Source organism: Ammodytes marinus (genome assembly GCF_949987685.1).
Source record: "Ammodytes marinus genome assembly, chromosome: 14".
Taxonomy (NCBI): Eukaryota; Metazoa; Chordata; class Actinopteri; order Uranoscopiformes; family Ammodytidae; genus Ammodytes; species Ammodytes marinus.
Window position 1 is genome coordinate 6,041,924 of NC_137218.1, and position 20,084 is coordinate 6,062,007.

Here is a 20,084-nt window from a genome sequence, read left to right on the forward strand (position 1 = left end):
CCTTTTTAGGGCTGGGTGGACCCGTTGGACTCATGGACCTATAAAGAAAGGTTGGACTCCTATCAGAGTGTCTGCCGATTCAGGGCGCATTCCATTTACAATTCAGGGCCTCCGCCGTAAAACCACAAGTCAGACATGTTCACACGGCTGACACTTCCGTTCTGCCCCATCATAATAAAAAAAAACTTAACAGGAAGTAGGTTACATTATTCCCCTCCTCCGAAACGTCCCCGTTTCCACACAGAAACATCATAAGGGCCCTTAGGAATAATGGAACCACTTACAGAAACATGCTGCACTACCAAAAAATTAATAAAATAACTTGAATTGAACACATTCTTTATAGGCCTACCCTAAACCTTAAAGCATGTAGGCTCATTGTAGCCTACCCACTATTCTAGGGAAACTATTTCTGTAAGAAAAATGTGTTTTATAGCCTTTGTGGTTGTATAATTTAAAGTTTCTGATCAAATATGTGGCGGATTATACATGAAATTATAAAACAATTAAATGTACAGTTTAAAATGTCATTGAATAGGCTTCTTGAACTTACTAAAGCAGTACTCTACAATGCGTGTGTGTGTGTGTGTGTGTGTGTGTGTGTGCGTGCGTGCGTGCGTGCGTGTGTCACATCTTGTAGCCTACCCTGACAGGGATTTGGTTGTTTTCTTTTAGTTAATGATATCAAATGTTGCTATAAATTGTGCATAGCCTACACATAATATAAAACTAGGTGCATATTGAATGTGAATCCTGCAACTGAAAGTATTTGGAAGGAGTAGGCCAGTTACTCAAATGGGAGTAGTTTAAAGATTGCTTTATTCATGATTTTGACCTTAAAAAGGTAGAATTTTAGGCAGTCTTATGAACAGTGCTTAATCAGTGTTTGCGGTGTGGTGTGGCAGTGTTTATTATTTTCTGCATATGCAGTTGACTCAGTATATTGTCCCCTGTCTTAATGGTAAGTGGTCTTGACGGCGGTTTGTCCACCACACACTTGGCATGATATACAGGTGAAATTTGAATATCGTGCAAAAGTTCATTTATTTCAGTAATTCAACTTTATAGGTGAAAATAATATCTTATACAGACTCATTACATACAAAGTGAGATATGTGAAGCCTTTATTTTTTATAATTGTGATTATTATGGCTTACAGTTTATAAAAACCCCAAATTCAAAATCTCAGAAAATTAGAATATTACATAAAATCAATAAAAAAAGGATTTTAAATACAGCAATGTCGGCCCTCTAGAAAGTATAATCATGCATATGTACTAAGTACTTGGTTTGGGCCCCTTTTGCATGAATTATTGCCTAAATGCGGCGTGGCATGGATGCTATCAGCCTGTGGCACTGCTGAGGTGTTATGGAAGCCCAGGTTGCTTTGATGTGGCCTTCAGCTCGTCTGTATTGTTGGGTCTGGTGTGTATCATCTTCCTCTTGACAATAGTCCATAGTTTCTGAGTTCAGGTCAGGAGAGTTGTCTGGCCATTCATGCAGAGTAGCATGGTCAGTCAACCAGTTACCAGTGGTTTATGGTACCATGGGCAGGTGCCAAGTCTAGCTGGAAATGGAAATTGTCATCTCCATAAAGCTTGTCAACAGACAGAAGCATGAAGTGCTCCAAAATCTTCCGGTAGACGGCAGTGGTGACTTTGGACTTGATAACACAGTGGACCAACAGCAGCAGATGACATGATACCTCAAATCATCACTGATCCAAATTAAATGTTGCGTTTCATTTGGAAATCAAGGTTCCACAGTCTAGAGGAAGAGTGGAGGGGCACAAAATCCAAGGGGCTTGAAGACCACTGTCAAGTTTCAACAGTCAGTGATGATTTGAGGCACCATGTCATCTGATGGTGTTGGTCCACTGTGTTATCAAGTCCAAAGTCACCACAGCTGTCTACCAGGAGATTTTAGAGCACTTCATGCTTCTGTCTGTTGACAAGCTTTATGGAGATGCTGAATTACTTTTTCCAGCAAGACTTGACACCTGTCCACAGTGCCAAAACCACACGTAACTGGTTGACTGACCATGGTATTACTGTGTTGATTGGCCAGACAACTCTCCTGACCTGAACCCAATAGAGAAACTATGGACTATTGTCAAGAGGAAGATGATACACACCAGACCCAACAATACAGAGGAGCTGAAGGCCACTATCAAAGCAACCTGGGCTTCCATAACACCTCAGCAGTGCCACAGACAGATAGCATCCTTTGGAAGCGCATTGTGAAGCGCCTTGTGACCCTGGTCTGTGAAGGGCGCTATATAAATAAAAGCTTACTTACTTACTTACTTACATCCATGCCACACCGCATTTAGGCAATAATGTGTGCAAAGGGGGCCCAAACCAAGTACTTAGTACATATGCATGATTATACTTTATAGAGGGCCGACATTTTTGTATTTAAAATCCTTTTTTTATTGATTTTATGTAATATTCAAATGTTCTGAGATTTTGAATTTGGGGTTTTCATAAGCTGTAAGCCATAATAATCACAATTATAACAAATAAAGGCTTGAAATATCTCACTTTGGATGTAATGAGTCTATATAATATATTAGTTTCACCATTTAGGTTGAATTACTGAAATAAATGAACTTTTGCACGATATTCTAATTTTTCGAGTTTCACCTGTATTGATAAGAGATTTATTCTTGTTCTTTTCATACGGGCAGCGACATTCCACGTGTGTATCGCGCTGGACCTGTGGTGTAGCATTGGGCGAGGAAGCCTTGACAGCGCCCTGATTTAATCTGCAAGGTTAAGATCTCTCTATAACAGTTTTTCCAATGACTCTAGCCTATTTTGTTCAAACTGCCTTTGTATTTCACATCCCTCAATTAGCACCTGTCACTTTCACATGGGCCTATTTTAATTAAATATTCAGATGATTCAGCAGATGCAAGGTGTGTCAGTTCTGTGTGCAGTTCACAGGACAGTTTACAGGGACAGGGAACAGGTGGACAGTAGTGTTCGGGCATGGTAGGAGCTACACACCTCTTAAATGTAACCAAGGTTGAGAGATTGATATGGATTTTGGGAGGACCAGGAGGATAGGCTAAATCTCCATTCTGGGAGAAGAGGTTGAGTTGATGGAGGGCTACAGAAACCTGGGCATTTAATTAAACAACAAACTGCATGGAGGGACAGAGCAGACTCTACTTCATGAGCAAATCCTTGTTAACCTGTTTAAGCCCAGTTGGTTGTGGAGAGAATGATAATGCACAAGCTGCTGAAGATGATGGACAGCATCACCTTCAGCTATTTGACCACTACAGAAAGTCATTCCTGATACAATCCACAATAACTGCTGCTACAATGCCACACTTTCCCTATGGCAATAAATAAAGTACATTATCCATCTATAAGTCCATCCATCCATGCAGGTATATTTAAACAACGCCTATGCATATGGGTTCTGTATTATAATCTCTGAAGGACACACCTTTTGGTTTACTATTTCCACAAGAAAACAAATGAGCAAACAAAAAGCTTAATTTTCCATATTGGGCCTTCAAATTTATCAGAAAATCAACCTTGCGGTAAAGAACACCAACTGAATACATTGCTGGAAAGGTGCTAATGTTGAGAGTGTGAAGATTGTACAATTTTACCTTTAAACACACCTACAATTCACCACCATGCTTTTGATTAGATTTAATTTATTTGCACAATAAAAACAACAAAGAACATTGGCCACAGAAATATAAAATATAAAACATTTTTTTAAAGGCAACATATTTTGCAGGTGAGATATATATATATATATATATATATATATATATATATATATATATATATATATATATATATATATATATATATATATATATATATATATGTATATATATATATATATATATATATATATATATATATATATATATATATATATATATATATATATATATATATATATATATATATATATATGTATATATATATATATACATATATATATAAAAGTTGTGAATGATATCTTACTTCAAAGATCATTTAATGTAAAATACTGAAGAAAATAGAAGTAATTTAATCCACAAGGTTATGCAGAGGTAAAAAGACAAGCAAAGTGGGTATATGGTTGTAGTTGTCCTGCTTATTTAACTGTAAAGGCCGCCTACAACTCCTTATTCGTGATAACCATCAAACTACATCGTGCACATTTACTGAGTGACGATTGTGTTGCATTTCTCACAAACAACAATGATCATCTCACAACGATTTATGCTCTTCGTAGCTCAGGGCTGCCGCTATAGGCTCGTTTCGCGTCACGTGACATTCCTCGCCATTGATTGGTTTGTAGAGGGGCGTGCGTCTGACGTCACCCTTCCTCAGGTCGGCAATACGTCATCTAGACGGAACTCTCGTGGCAGTAGGCTACTCAAAGACAGCGCGATCATTCTAAATAAGCGTTATAGCTCAAATCTGCAATGTCCTGAGCTGTTTTGTGGTTTACAAAGTAAAAAACAAACATCATGGTTTTATTCCTTTGCCATGCCCCCAAAAATTCCCCTAAAGAAGGGCTGTATGACAGCAGGAAGCTCCCGGCTGCGCTCTGCATTCAGTGGGAGTTTGCTATCGTAACAAACAATTAGTTCACGTGTAATCAGCTTACATAGAGACTCAGTGAGGTGAATATATACATCAGGGCATGATATCTCTGGCCAATGGGTCGGATCATTTCGCCAGCTTGATGCTGAGAGACTACACACATGGTTTTAGATTGATCAAATTAATCATTTATAAGTGTCTTTAACGTTATCTAGCTGGCAGAGTTGTTATAAAGGATCTTAACATTGTGTCTGTCGGTCAAATTGTAACTTATTTATCTCTGATCGTTTTTCTTTTTGTGCTGTTTTGGACCGCAATTTTGCATTATAGTCAAAATCGCTTTGTTTTCCACCCAAAGGGGGCGTGGCCATGTCGGAACGTCGATTGCCTTCACCAGTTTGTTTGAATGAATGAATGAATGAATGAATGAATGAAGAAACATGTGAACATATCTATGGAACATATTAATTTCCTGCAGCGCTGTAGTTCAGGCAGCCGCCCAGACAATGCACACTTCAACCAAACATAATCCTAGAGGTAAATAAATGGCAAAAAATAGGCTGAGAACGAATGTATGCGATATGTTTATTAAAACGTAATCAATACGTTTTGCAGCCAAACGTAATTGAGCATCCTGAACAGCTCTAGGCTGAGAACGAACTTGTTTGCGATATGTTCATAAAAACGTAATTTCGGACAAAATACGTTTTTCAGTCAAACGTAATTGAGAATGCAAAATATGTTCATAAAAACGTAATTACGGACAAAATACGTAAATGGTCAAACGTAATTGAGAATGCCGAATAGTCCTCTGGGAACGTAATTTTGATGAGAAAGGGTTGTATACAACCATCTTCAACGGCCATTATCTCAACAATATATATTTTTTTTGCAATACTCTGAACCAAAATTCTCAACTTCTAAAGTACTCACATCAACTAAACTTTCCAAAATCACTACTGGTACTAGTCACTGTTTTTTTTTATAGAATATGAAGGTATTGGATGCCTGTATTGCGAACAGAAATCATAAACAACTTTTCGTATGTCCGTTTGGAATGGTGCAAAAGCTCTTCAAAAATGCAGTGTTTGCTCCATCAACCCTTTTTTCCAGTAACGTCATGCAGGCACTGTTAACAAATTCCTCTACATTTCCCTCTCAACCTGGAGTAGAGGTTTAGAGGAAGTTAAGTAACACCATTGAGGCCGCCCCTGCATTATTCATAGAAGTGGACTTTCATGGAAATAAATATATTTTATTTTGTTGGCCTTTGGAGTTTTTCACAGACCCATGGCTCCCTATAAAAACATGACTCAAGCACTGCTACTTTGTGGGGTTGGTTGCCAGAAGCGGACGAGTCATGGATACTTTATGTAAGCCTCTCTGCGATGATATTTTGAGGGATTTTATTGGAGCCAGGCCACGCTGCATACTGAATAAGCTTTTAATACTGGACAAGACCATTTAAATGTCACACGCTACCGTGAAGAGGGCTTGATCTGTAGTTCTTTGGTATTAGACTGGGTTGGGTATTAGATGTAGGCCTACCTCATTTGTAAACTGCGGCAGGGGCATAGCCTTGCTGAAAAGAGAACAAATTCTTGGGGTTTTATTCATTGGCTAATTTGATTTTTCAACAGTGAAATTGTGCACATACCTGGATAGAAATGTTAGACAAACCTCAGTCCAGACAAACGTACTGGCCTTGCAATTAGCTGTGGAAAAGTCTTAGCAGCCTAGAGGATGTGTTAACAAATCTTTTTAGACTTTCTCTGACCCTTACTGTTGAGCCGTCATAAGGGCAGAATACATTTCAATTTAATGAGCACATTCAGGCCTATAGAGGATGAGCACTCTGGACATTTCACAGGTTTTCCTCTCAGTAAACAAACATTAACATAGTACAGAGAATATATCTTATATAAAAGCAACTGAAAGTCAGATATCCATCCAAAAGCAGTGCAAATTTCAACCAAATTTCAAATAAATTGATAAAACAATGATTGCGCATTTCTATCCATTAGTGATAATGAGTTGAAGGCATCAAGGTAAACGGTTAAGTGGTGCTAATCCTCCAGTGACATAAAACCATTGGAGAAGAAAAACGAAAGATGAGATGACATTTTCAAAAGAGCGCCAGTCAACATTGTAGAGAAACCGTAATGGGAAAATGGCAATAATATTTGTGTCATATTTTCTCTTGAGAAAAGGTAAAAATCCACCCACTAGAAAATAAACATGATTCATTTGCCGAATCTGTTTCCATTGCAATATTGGATTTTGATTATACACTCTTTCACCTTAGCCAAGCCTAAGAACTTAACCAAGGCTGAGCGCACCCTTTGGTCCATTGAGAAAATGGGGTTTATTTATTCATACATATATCACATACGCTTTTCATACCAAAATTAGTATGTAGACGAGGGTTATTTTATTGCGGCTCTGGAGTTTTCAATTGATTTAACAAGTGGTAAAACATGTAGAAATTATCTTCAGATTAGGTTATCAATGACCCACAAATGTACACTAATGTTTTGAAATGAGGACGGAAAACAGTCTTTCAGCTTCATTAGGTAATCGGTGAGTTCTCCATGACTGCTTTTAAATCACCAGGGTCTTCCAGGATGCAGAGGGAAAATTCAAGGAACCATTGATTCTGGTCTATATAAAAAACTAAAGTGCTGTAGTTAGAAGCAGTGGAGTGATGAATGGAAGTCCGGTATCCACTCTCCTTTAAGCACTGCTTTGGTCTTCACCAAATTCCCATTGGAAAAAAAAAAACATCTGCCTCTTTAGAAGCTGTATATTCAGCTCACTCAAATACACACACACACACACACACACACACACACACACACACACACACACACACACACACTCACATTTAGTGCTGAAATTGTAGAATAAAGTCAGGAAGGCGCTACATGTAAATATCACCCACTAATGTTCTTTAACTGCAGATGGCAATCAAAAGCAAACGATTTGAAAAGCTTTGAACTTTCCCACACCCCTAGATCTCCCTTAATGTGGCTTCATTAAACCGCACACAACACCGCTGTGCTCCCAAGGAAACTGGAGTGACAAGAGGCTGCAAAATCTAATACTGGTGTGAGCCTGTGTCTGTGTGTGGATAGAGTGTCCACTGAGAGTGCTAGTCATTAAGTTAGTTAAGTTTCGATTTATCACTCAGCGTGGGTTAAAGAAAAGATCACACAAGGATTTTTACTTTAGGGAAATAAATTGAATATTGGGCTTCTCAGTAAGGATTGTAAATCACTACTTTTTGGTACCTTTCTATTTCACTTAACAATTTCTACACAATTCTTTTTTTCTGTTCCTGCAATCCCCAATCGATTGCTAAGAAGGTATTTATGCTCAAAGTGCCATCTGATTGGAGTAATTTGCCTGTCAACATTTGAGCTGTATCATCTCTTACCTGTTCAAAAATGCTATTTCATCTTACTAAAGGAAAGTCTCTATGTACCTTAATCACATAAAATGCGATGAAATGTTCTAACTTCACTGTTTGTTATCATAGATATATGTGTGTGTGTGTGTGTGTGTGTGTGTGTGTGTGTGTGTGTGTGTGTGTGTGTGTGTGTGTGTGTGTGTGTGTGTGTGTGTGTGTGTGTGTGTGTGTCTGTGTCTGTGTCTGTGTCTGTGTGTGTGTGTGGAATATGTTCTAAATATGTTATTTTAATTTTATTGGTGTTGACGACACCCTTGAAAAAAACTGGGTTCATCAGGGGGTTATTCCCAACAAAGAATGTGAAGCATTCTGTTTTAAACTGATACAAACATGTGGATTTTGCATTTTTTCAAGCAGAAGCTTTTGTATCACCAGCCATTTTTAAACAGTCATCCGATGAGTGCACGCAAAGTGCAACAAACTGAAGCCAAAAGCCAAACAAAACAAATAGCAAACTAAATTTCTCCCCACTCATGATGACAGCCCCAGGCACCAAATGGATCTGTGTAATAGCTGGCATTATCATTGCGATTGCGTAATGTGCTTAGTGGGATGAAGGGTGTGTGTGTCTGTGTGTGTGTGTGTGTGTGTGTGTGTGTGTGTGTGTGTGTGTGTGTGTGTGTGTGTGTGTGTGTGTGTATCTACAGTATATGTGTGTGCAGAGGCAAGCTTTGTATCTGATGAAGCACAACTGTTAAGTTAAACACACACACACACACACACACACACACACACACACACACACACACACACACACACACACACACAAGTATTTGATGGCTCCCGTTGAGAGACAGCACCAGTGATAACAACCCATAATGTGAACAGACTGACAATCTGGTCGGGCCATTGTTAGTGCTGAAGTTGGTCAAGGGAAAACATGGGCACTACAGTGAGTCATTACTACAACATGACAGCTTGCAGATAGACTCCTGATAGCATTCTTCTTCTACTGTTATGTGATGGGCACGGTAGAGCTGAAATCATTGCATTGAAAGAAAAGACTGATCTACTTTCATTGTTACACACAAACACACGCACGCACGCACGCACGCACGCACACACACACACACACACACACACACACACACACACACACACACACACACACAAAATAAAGTATTATACAGCTCAGGGGATGTTGGTTTCAAGTGGATTTCTGCAGCTTTCTGATTTGCAAAGATCTAGAAAAAGGCTTTTGATCTGGCAGTGGTGACAGATGGCTTCACACACACACACACACACACACACACACACACACGTTCTTGTTCTTTAGCCCTTAAAACACTTATTTTTTAGGAGATTAAGCAGTTGGTCCTATCAAAAGTATTTTCTTCATTATCCTCATATTTCCATTGTTAATCTGGCATTGCGACATACAAATACATTATCTCATCGTGATGCATCCTGCCATATCTCTTTCACTCACTTTCAAAACTATAGTAAATATCTTTAGGAGAGCAGGTGCACGTCTGTCGTAAAAACACTATTGCTTTTGTCCAAAGCTGCCACTAGAATCAACAAAAACAAAAACATCTTTGTACTCTATTACATTTTTATCACTCTACTTTATTGCTCAAGTGTTAGCATGGTGTGATCTGCTTTTGACACATGAATGGGTGATTTCCATGTCCAACTTTTAATAACTTAAGAGCCTTTTGATTTGGTTCTGCAAGTCTTGCCCTTCAATTATCGAAAAAATCCCGTCGACTATCCTGACATTCTGGCTCTAAGTTGCCATTCAAAAGCATAACACTTATTCTTTTTCTGGCACCTGAAAATTGGGCTGCCTTTTATTTTTTTCCTGGAATCATGATTTTTTTGTTTTTGTGAATAGGTGGCTCTCTCTCTCGGGCACAGAGGAAAATTGTTGAAGGCTTCGAAAAAAAAAACCCCACGACTTCAGTGTTAGCCCCAGTACTGTGATTCACAGTTTGAGTTAGAGGCAGTATACTGTAATTCTGCACTGAATGGTGGAGACCTTTGAGTCCCTTTGGTGAACTCCACACTAGATCCCATATGGAGAAAAACACTTCTGCACCAAGGTATCTGGTTTGTAGGGCTCAATTCTCTTGCCTGACCCCGTTCATCATCACAGTTTGGGGTGTGGTCGGATGTTGGGTTGGTAGCCACCACAACCAGCTGTGTGGGTGCGTGGGTTGAATTTAAAGTGTGTTGTGATAAGATATGCTGCCTGTGCTGTAGGAAGAGATGCCTATCTGTTAGGGTTATTGTCAGGTAAGGATGCATTGATCCTAGTGTAATCGATAGCCATTTCAATATCTTACATATAGCTCACATGGGATTTATATCACTGTTGGACCTTTGTGTCCTATCACCAAACATCAGTTCAATTATTATTTTTTACATAAGATTGTCATTCCAGATGCTTAAGACTTGACTTTATTTATTCAAATATTTCTGAACAATTTTTAATACAAATACAATAGTTTTAATGTTAGTAATAACTGGCTAAAATGTAAACTTATTCACCTGCATTCATAATTTGGCAATTTTTTTTAAATCAGGAAAGGTCTTTTTGTGAGGAAATCATATCACATCTTGCAAATAAATCCAAATGACTTTCAATAAAAAAACTGAATGTCAAATATAATTTTGTTGATATCATTTATTCCTCACACTCCCCCTCCTTCTTTAAATGCATTTCCTCCTCACCGGTTGACGACTGTAGCTAAACACACACACGCACATGCACACACACACACACACACACACACACACACACACACACACACACACACACACACACCGTAGCTCACGTCTAGTGCTGCGGAGGAGACGGCAGGAAGCGAGACATCTCAAGGGGGGGGAGACCTGTGTGTGCATACATTACACCAACTCTTCCCCCAACAACCCACAGCCCACCTGCACTAGTCCTGTACATATATACGGCTCCGAGGCTTATCTCTCCAAAACAGAAGGGCTTTCTCTGTCATAAGGGTCACACAACGGCTATTCCTCTCAACCCTCTCTGCCTACTATACAGCCATTAAAGGTGGAGTCAGTGATTCTGGAGAATGCTTGTTGTTCAATATTTTTTTTTGTCAAAATCTGTCAATATCTCCTCACGATCCACTACCTGTCCATACTGTGTGTGTGTGTGCTGAAAAAAAAACTGGTGTTAATACACAGCCTAGGCTCTGTAAACAAGGAATATGTAAACAAAGGGGGAACACTGTAGCTAGCACCCTCCCAATTTACAGAGCCTAGGCTGTGTATTAACAGTTTTTTTTAATCAGCACATAGCAGATCGTGAGGAGATATTCACTGATTTTGACAAAACATTCATTCTTTTGACAACAAGCGTCCTCCAGAATCGCTGACTGCACCTTTAATTGGTGTGGCAGAGATCCGGATGTCCAATTGGTTTTGATTATGGCCCTTCCTTCGCAGGGGAGCTGGGACACTTGGCGGGTGATGCACTTTTCCGTTTCAATTAAAATCAAGGTTGAGTCACAATGAATCAGAAACCTGCCGCTGTTATGCAGATTAGGAAGTAGCCAGCAGGTTCTTAGCGAGAGGATTGAGATGTCCCCGTGTGATTTGGTACATTAGGGGGAAAGACACACACACACACACACACACACACACACACACACAGACACACACCCTACAAACACACACACACACACACACACACACACACACACACACATGCATGCACAGACATACACACACACGCACACACACACACACACACCCTAGAGGAAGCATGCAGAGATACTGGATCAAGTCTCGCAGGAGCGTGAAGAGACAAATTGGGGCAGCGCTGGGCTCTTTCAAAATCACAAACAACAGATAGAAGAGAGAGAGAGAGAGAGAGAGTTTTTTTTCACTTGTGTTTCATGGTTTCGAAGTCAAGTCTCCATTTTTTTATTTTGAAAGACAATCAAACAAATCCAAATTGAAGTAGCTTTTTCATTCGGATGGCAGCGCACCGCAGACAGCTGGGCCAAATGACTTTACCTCTCAGTGTGTGTGTGTGTGTGTGTGTGTGTGTGTGTGTGTGTGTGTGTGTGTGTGTGTGTGTGAGACTCATACCAGGCCAAGAATGATCCAATCAAGTGTGTTTAAACTTCACTAAGCCCCTCCAAGATGTGATGAAGATGGAATCACACACACACAATCTGTAGGGGAGGAGAGAGTGGTTGTAAAATCTGTTTCATAGTTTTTCTCCTTAGGTTGTTGCCGTCCAATAGAAGCTGTTATAACTGAAAAACAAGGTGTTCCCCGGTTTAACAGTGAATGGCCTTACGGTTACAGAGCTCTTTTAACTAGTCTGCAACCCGATCTCACGCCGAGGCGTCACTTCCAGACGCATGGACCGGCGGCTCTATTTCACGCCTTGCCTGACCAGGGCGGCTCTTTTACACGCGCACCTCCGTAGTCAAAATGGCGGCCGCGGTTTTCCGTCAATGTTTTATCTATATTATAACCTCTCCCTGTCCCCTTGCCCTAACCCTAACCACCGAGGGGGCTGCAGCTAGATAGTACGTGCTATTCCTGGGAGAACATGTCGGCCCCTGTTGGTGCTATTCCTCCGTTAATTTAGACTATTCCTCCGTTCGTTTGGACGGCGGGAGGTGCGCGTGTGTAATAGAGCCGCCCTGGTCAGGCAAGGCGTGAAATAGAGCCGCCGGTCCATGCGTCTGGAAGTGACGCCTCGGCGTGATACCAGGTTGGATCACTGCATATCATTTGAGCGGTTGTATGTTATAGTGTGTGTGTTTGCTGTAAGCTCTAGGACTTTCATTTTTGATTCTATTGTTTGTCTCACAAGATCTTGACATGAGAAATATTCTCAAGTATAAAAAAAGATCTGATTATTTTTCTTCACTTTTTACAAGTATCTAGAGAGCAAAGACAGTAGTATAGACTTATGTTACCATTGTATTGGTAAAGACAGTCTGCCATACAAACAGGATCAAATCTATTTGCACGGAGAATTTCTCACTGTATGACTGCTGGTGCAAAGTCAGGCGACACCAAAACACAAAGAGCAATTTTTGTGTTTGAGTTATTTCCAATATGAAACTGCAATGCAGTATGCAGATGAGCAGGACATGCAGCTTGAAGTTGTGTTTTGTCTGTTTAGTCACGTTACCTCAGGAAGAAGTAAAAACCTGGCAAAAAAAAAAACTTGAGCCGGCAATATAAGGTATATCATGTCAGGTGTTAATGGCCTTGGAGGTGGGATGGGTCGGGGGGATGGCAGGTGTATGTGCCTTTTTATGTTTTTTTTTTTTTTTTTTAACGTGGCTATGTTTCATATGTGTTTTTTTAAGATTGCTTAAAAATTAACAATTCTTGTGCATTGCAAATGAACAGCAGTAAATGCTGCGATGCTGTACAATGGAGATTTATTGTTCAATTGTCTATGAGTTAGCATCTGTTCCTGAATAAAAGGAGCTGTGTCTTTTCCCTATGCAATGTGCAGCAGGTCTTAATACATGATCTCCAAGGGAGGCACTCCTTAAAGCATGCAGACTCACGCTGCTCTATTTTGTTTATACGCCTTTATGTTGCGCCTATCAAAGTCCCATGGCGGCAGCGGGAGCAGCATGGGATTATTTGGGACGTTGCATCAGACCCAAACAAACAGCCACTTGTTATTTATTTATTTTCGTTTATTTCCGCGCCTTCCTTTCATTAGGCATCCACACTGTTGTGATAAGAACGCAGATGACTCACACTTTAGATAACTGAGCCAATATTTTCGTTTACAATGAATTGTTACCATAGTTACTTTGACACACCTTTGTGTGTGTGTGTGTGTGTGTGTGTGTGTGTGTGTGTGTGTGTGTGTGTGTGTGTGTGTGTGTGTGTGTCTGTGTGTGGGGGGGAGGGGGTGACATCATAATTATCGTGCATCACTGATGACTGTTCAGGTGATTGTAAAGTAATTAAGATGATGCTCCAGCAGATGTTTGTGTCTACTTGCCTTAATAGCCGGGCGGATGGATAAGAGCTTTTGGTTTGACGTTTGGAAGAATCTGAAGTGTGACTGATCCTTAAAGGTGAAGTCAGTGATTCTGGAGAGTGCTTGTAGGGTCAAAATCAGTGAATATCTCCTCACGAACAGCTACCTGTACGTACCAGTGTTAATTCACAGCCTAGGCTCTGTAAACTGGCATGTTTCTAGCTACGAGGTGCCCCCTTTGTTTATACGCTTTGTTTACATACCAGTGTACAGAGCCTAGACTGGGTATTATTAACACCTGAGTTTTTTTCAGCACACACACAGTACAGACGGGTAGTGGATCGTGGAGGAGATATTCACAGATTTTGACAAAAAGGGTTTTTGACAACAAGCTTTCTCCAGAATATCTGAGTCCAGCTTTAACTGAAGTAGGAAAGTAACTGCGTACCAACACCAATTTACATAAGATACAGCGACTGTGTGCATGAGGCAACATCCCAACACCTGTTGCAAAAAAGGCAAATTTACATGTGTCTTGGGCAGTTTGGGCAGCGACGTTTGTCAAGAAAAAACTAGTGCTAAGGCAACCAGGAAGCAATGCAGATGAACTTAAACAAAATACAGCCTAGTTACACATGTTTTAAAACTTCACATGAGCCTGTCTGTCAAGTTGTTTTGGACCTCAGCGTGCTTCACTCTTGAAGTCTCGTCCGACTGTGTCAAAAAGGCAAAATAGTTTCTACCCGCTGTTACCCTCCTGATTGCAAACCACTGCCTCCCCAATTCCCTTTCCAAGAACTGTTTCTGTGGCATGTCTTTATGTTCTCTGCACAATGAACTGCACAAATGGGGACAATGGCAACTTCAAAAGCATTCACAGTGTTGCACTTGGATAGGGTTGTCCACAAAAAAAAGTTAAAGAAAAAAAAATCAGGAGAAAAAAAAGAGAGCTCTTAAAAGTTCAAACCCTGCCTTCATTTACGCCTCCACACACATGGCATTGCGTGAGTAAGGAATGATTGTCTGATTGGCAAACTTGGGAGAGGGGGGGGGTTGACAATTTGGGGACACTTGGATATGAGTATATAGGAGAAGCCAGAAATCTTACTGCCAACCCTGTTAGTAATAGCTCCAAAGCCACAGCTTCCCTTGGCAATGCTGACTTTGGCTCAATCCCAATACCGGTCGGTCCACTTAAACACGCTGTTTTGTATGTACAAGATATGCTCTCGTGTTGCGCTCATTAAATTCTGTCCTTGTAGTGTTATGAAAGGGGGCCATAAATATACAATTAATTATTATCATTAAGTCAACTCTCAACTGAACAATATTCTGTCATCTAAAACAACTCAGAATTGTAGTTTTAATTATAACAGCCAACTTATCAAAGTGTCTTGTAGTCCTGTGTCCCATTTCATAGGGGAGAATTTCAACCCTCTACAAATTGATGGGCTACAGGGTAAGGCTTGGGCCAAAATAGACAGGATTCGAACTGTATCCACTGAATGCCTGGTTGAACATCCAAGCAACAAGTATGGAAGGAGCTTGTGGCTACTGTGTATCTGTCCCACCCACAATTTCATACATCACAGAAAAAACAGGGACACTCTCTTACAGATACACATCCTTGCACCCAATTGTAATTGAAAGTGTATGTAATATGGCTTTTTCTCTGGATGTGTGGGTGGCTGCACTTAACTTTTAACCACATAGCAAATTCCCGGAGAAGCGTTCGACAATTTTAGAGCTCGCAGTTTGCTTTAGTCTGAGAGGGAGCAGAAGTCTCACTTTGCAAGTTGATAATATTAATTCCCCACACACTTCACATTGCACCGACAAAGTAAATATTTTTTGAAACAGTGTTGTGATCGCTGAAAACAAAAGAGCAAACCCCCCTCAGAAAAGCCAAATGTAGAAGTACAGAAGTTGAGTTGCTCCTGCGTTCCAAATCTCATGATATTTCTCTTTTACAAACTGCAGCTGATCATAAAATGTATGTAGTTTGTAAGCAGTAATTATTATAATAGGGACATGCTTTACTTATTTATTTCACCGAAACGTCACACCTTGATCTTGTCTCTCGGTTATGTATCCATCTCAATGCTGATTGTTTTCACTCGAAGGCTCTGTCAATGTGACACAATTGTGGGGTCACAATCACCCAAAAAGCTGCTGATTTACACACTAAAAAATCCCTGACCACAGGTAGTATAGCATTCCCATATTTTTCAGCATGCTGCATTTGACCACATGTATTGCGTCATCCTAAATCCTTTTCGTCCATACTAAATAGAAGGGAAGTATGTGGATAGGAACGCAGCCTGCATCTCTCCATTTCTTTTTCCATCACCAGTAAGAGAGTAAAGTCCTGGTTGCATGCGGGAGGTCAACATCTGCCAGGGCCTGAACCGCCTCAATCAGCTCACACACACACACACACACACACACACACACACACACACACACACACACACACACACACACACACACACACACACACACACACACACACACACACAGCCCCTCCTGTCCAGCTCTCTGGATTAGAGATGGCCTAAACCCCTCTCCTTTGCATGCCGCTCTGCGTGGATTAACTCTCGGAGGAGCTGCACTGCTGTCACACATTAACCTGCCATCACTAGTCCCTAGTGTAGGCAGAGACAGACCTCTAGAAGAAGGGCTGTTAGTGTGATACAAACACACAGTGGAGCAAGTGTGTGTGTGTGTGTGTGCTTTTTGTGAAGCGTGCAAGCAACATGTCAGTCAAAATGTGCTGTAAGCCGGGCCACGTTCCAATGCTTGAATAGACAATCATGTACTGCTCGATTTATCAGGCAAATCTTGAGGTTGGCATACAAAAAAATTATTCAGATAGCTGCAGCTTAGATTTTGGCACTATCCCTGCAGCTGCAAATTGCATACTCTTTATTTTTTTTTACTATTCTACATACAACGGATGAATAAGTATGTTCTTAGCATGCAGCAAAGGCATACAATTGGCAGACACTTCGACTTATTTTTCTCATCATAAAATCGCGCATTGAACTTGCCTCTTGCTTATCAGTTGGATCCCTGGTTGTTTTCACTTGGATGCTCTGTCAATGTGACGTCACTCCCGCTGCACATTGGATTGTGGGTCAGAATTGCCCCAAAAAGCATCCTGATTTATTCCACACTAAAATTTAAGATCGGATGTAGTAGGACATCAGGGTATTTTTTCAGCATGCTGCATCCGACCACATGTCATCTTAAATCTTTTTCTACTATACTAAATAGTGTGCATGGGTATTGGAACGCAGGGTACATTTTCTATTTGCTTCATCGGTGCAGACTGGCATTTGACCTATCCATGACGATGTTTATAGGCAGTGAAAAATTGTTTTTGCAGGATGTGGGAAAAAATTCTTGTTGCGTCTCTGTGCGTTGTTATGCTCCGATTGCTGTGTCTCCATGATATTAATTTACATATTTCAATTATTATTCATCCATCTCCAACCTGATAGATTAAAGGAATGACATTTAGAAAAGGCTTTCTCTGAAAAGGAGCCTCCCCTCTGTGATGGAGACTGATAGGGACGCACACACACACACACACACACAAACACACCTTTATGCTTTGGATACTGACACACAAACAGACTGACTCACAAATAAATAAATAGACAAAATGCTGCCACAATTTGCTCTGGCTTGTCTTCCTCACTATAGCCAGTAGTACAGTGTATGTGGATGAGTTCACAGGTGTGAAGCGCACAAAACTGAGACTAATTTGAGGCTTCACCAAAGAAACCATGAATCATTTGAGCTCCCGGTGAGACTAGTCGACAGTAACAACCATACCCACCTGTAGCAGACAGTAGGTAATGTGAAAAATGTACACACACACACACACACACACACACACACAAACCCACGCACACACATTTGACTGACACATCATGCGACCATTTGCCGGAATAAAAATCACACAGAATCATTTCAGGGAGAGGAGGAGGGAGAGGGGAGCGCTGTATTCTTTAGCGGCAGCAACAGTTGGCTGTCTGTCGAGTGAGAGGCAAAGAGTTCGCTGCAGCACAGACACACACACACACACAGACAGACAGACACAGGGACCCACACAGACACAGGCACACACACACACACACGGACACACAGACACAGGGACACACACATAGGGACACACACAAACACACAAACACACAGGGACACACACATACGCCAAGCAATTGGAGATAGAAAGAGATGGACGGGGAAAAAGGAGAGAAGAAGAAAAAGGTGACATATAAAGCCACAAAGCCACACGCCTGGAAGGATGCCTGGCAACCGGTGGCAAAAAAAAGAAAAACATGGAGATGCAGTAATAAGAGCATGGGACTAGACACACACACAGACACACACAGACACCCCCCCCCCCCCACACACACACACACACCCACACACATACACTCCAGCTTTTTGGTCCCCACAAAAATGTTGGACCCCACGCCATGGGTGTGCTATCATGTTGCAGGTCCCACAATGTGATAAACACACACACACAAACACACAGACACACACACACATACATATTGGAAAACGCCATGGCGAAAGGCAATAAGGCAAGAAGGGGGAGACCCATCACTTACTGGAGTCATCCGAGTCGTATCCCTCCACGTCGGGCTCCTCGTCCCTCCTGCTGGCCTGTGTAGAGGCGGAGGCTCCAGCACAAGCCCGGTCCGGTTTGTCTTCATTGGGACGCTCACTGTCCCCCACAGAGGTCCCCGATGGTGGGGTGGATACGGCAGAGTTTGGGGGCCCAGGGTGGCCCACCTGTAGCACGGGCGCCCCTGGAGGGAGACCCCGCGGATACCTGGGGAAGTAGTCCGAGATCTGCTTGATGGGCTGGATGGGTCCCGGGCACACGTCAATGGCCATGTGCTCCTGGATGCTGATGGTGGGTTTCTCGCCTTTGCGTTGTGTCATGCATGCGGTCCAGCCCCGGAGCCTAGTCCCCCCAAAAAAAACACAAAAAAATTAGGAAAAAAATGAAATAAACAAAGTAAATCCACTTCTACTTCCACTTGTTGGAAGTCCTCCTGTTGCCTATGGGTGCTGTCCTACAGGCAGGTGCTGATGGGTGCCACAGGTCCAAGTGATCTTTGGATGGTCACCACACTGGAGTCTACATGGAGATATGGAGATCTTGAGCTGCTGCTGCTGCTGCTGCTGCTGCTGCGTCTAGTCCAATGCCCAGACCATGGTGTCTGCCTGTCTGTCTGTCTGTCTGTCTGTCTGTCTGTCTGTCTGTCTGACAGCCTCACACACACACATACACACACACACTAACACTACCTAACCCTCCGGCTGCTCTCTCCTCTGCCTATAACCCAACACACTCCCTGCCTTCCCTACGTCTGCGCTGCCGATCTGACAGAGAGAGAGAGAGAGAGAGGGGAGAGAGAGAGAGGGATAGAGGGAGAGAGAGAGATAGAGGGAGAGAGAGAGAGAGAGGGAAGGGATTAGAGAAGGGAAGGAGGGAGGGATCAGCTGATGTCACTACCTAGCAACCGAGCGGTAAACAGGAACCGTCGGCCGAGGCGCTTAATTGTGATATTAGCCCCATCCATCTGTCAGTGGGAGGGAAGAGAGCAGCGCCATGCCGGAGTCCTGCACACACGTGTGTGTGTGTGTGTGTGTGTGTGTGTGTGTGTGTGTGTGTGTGTGTGTGTGTGTGTGTGTGTGTGTGTGTGTGTGTGTGTGTGTGTGTGTGTGTGTGTGTGTGTGTGTGTGTGTGTGTGTGTGTGTGTGTGTGGGTGGGTGGGTGTGTGAGTGTGTGGGTGGGTGTGTGAGGGTGTACCTCTGGTGCTATGATAACCTTTAAAATGAGCGATGAAGTGATGTTTTTTACTGAAATTCCCATTTTCTTTTAGGCTCTTTTACCAAATAGTTTAATCAGCAGTTTGCAGTTTAGTTTTCTCAAGTTTTTTGAGTGATTTTCCAAGACCTTCCACTTGCACTTTAAACACTTTTTTAAGATATGTGTTATCTGAGTTTTTGTAAAATTCCCCCCCCAAAAATAGAAGGGGGCCACTGGACAAAATCTCGGGCCCCAAAAAGGCTAATGCCGCCC

At 41.7% G+C, this 20,084-nt stretch overlaps 1 protein-coding gene across 1 annotated transcript in view; it reads right to left on the minus strand.

The window, feature by feature from the left end:
* Positions 1-18,946, minus strand: part of doc2b (double C2-like domains, beta) — a gene marked incomplete at its 3' end in the record, with an annotated part of 147,436 nt that extends 128,490 nt beyond the window's left edge. Inside the window, exon 1 of the mRNA XM_080041547.1 lies at positions 18,601-18,946. Within this exon, the coding sequence (XP_079897673.1) occupies positions 18,601-18,937 (337 nt within the window). The 5' untranslated portion in view covers positions 18,938-18,946. The remainder of the gene's footprint in view (positions 1-18,600) is intronic.
* Between the last annotated feature and the right edge of the window lie 1,138 nt (positions 18,947-20,084).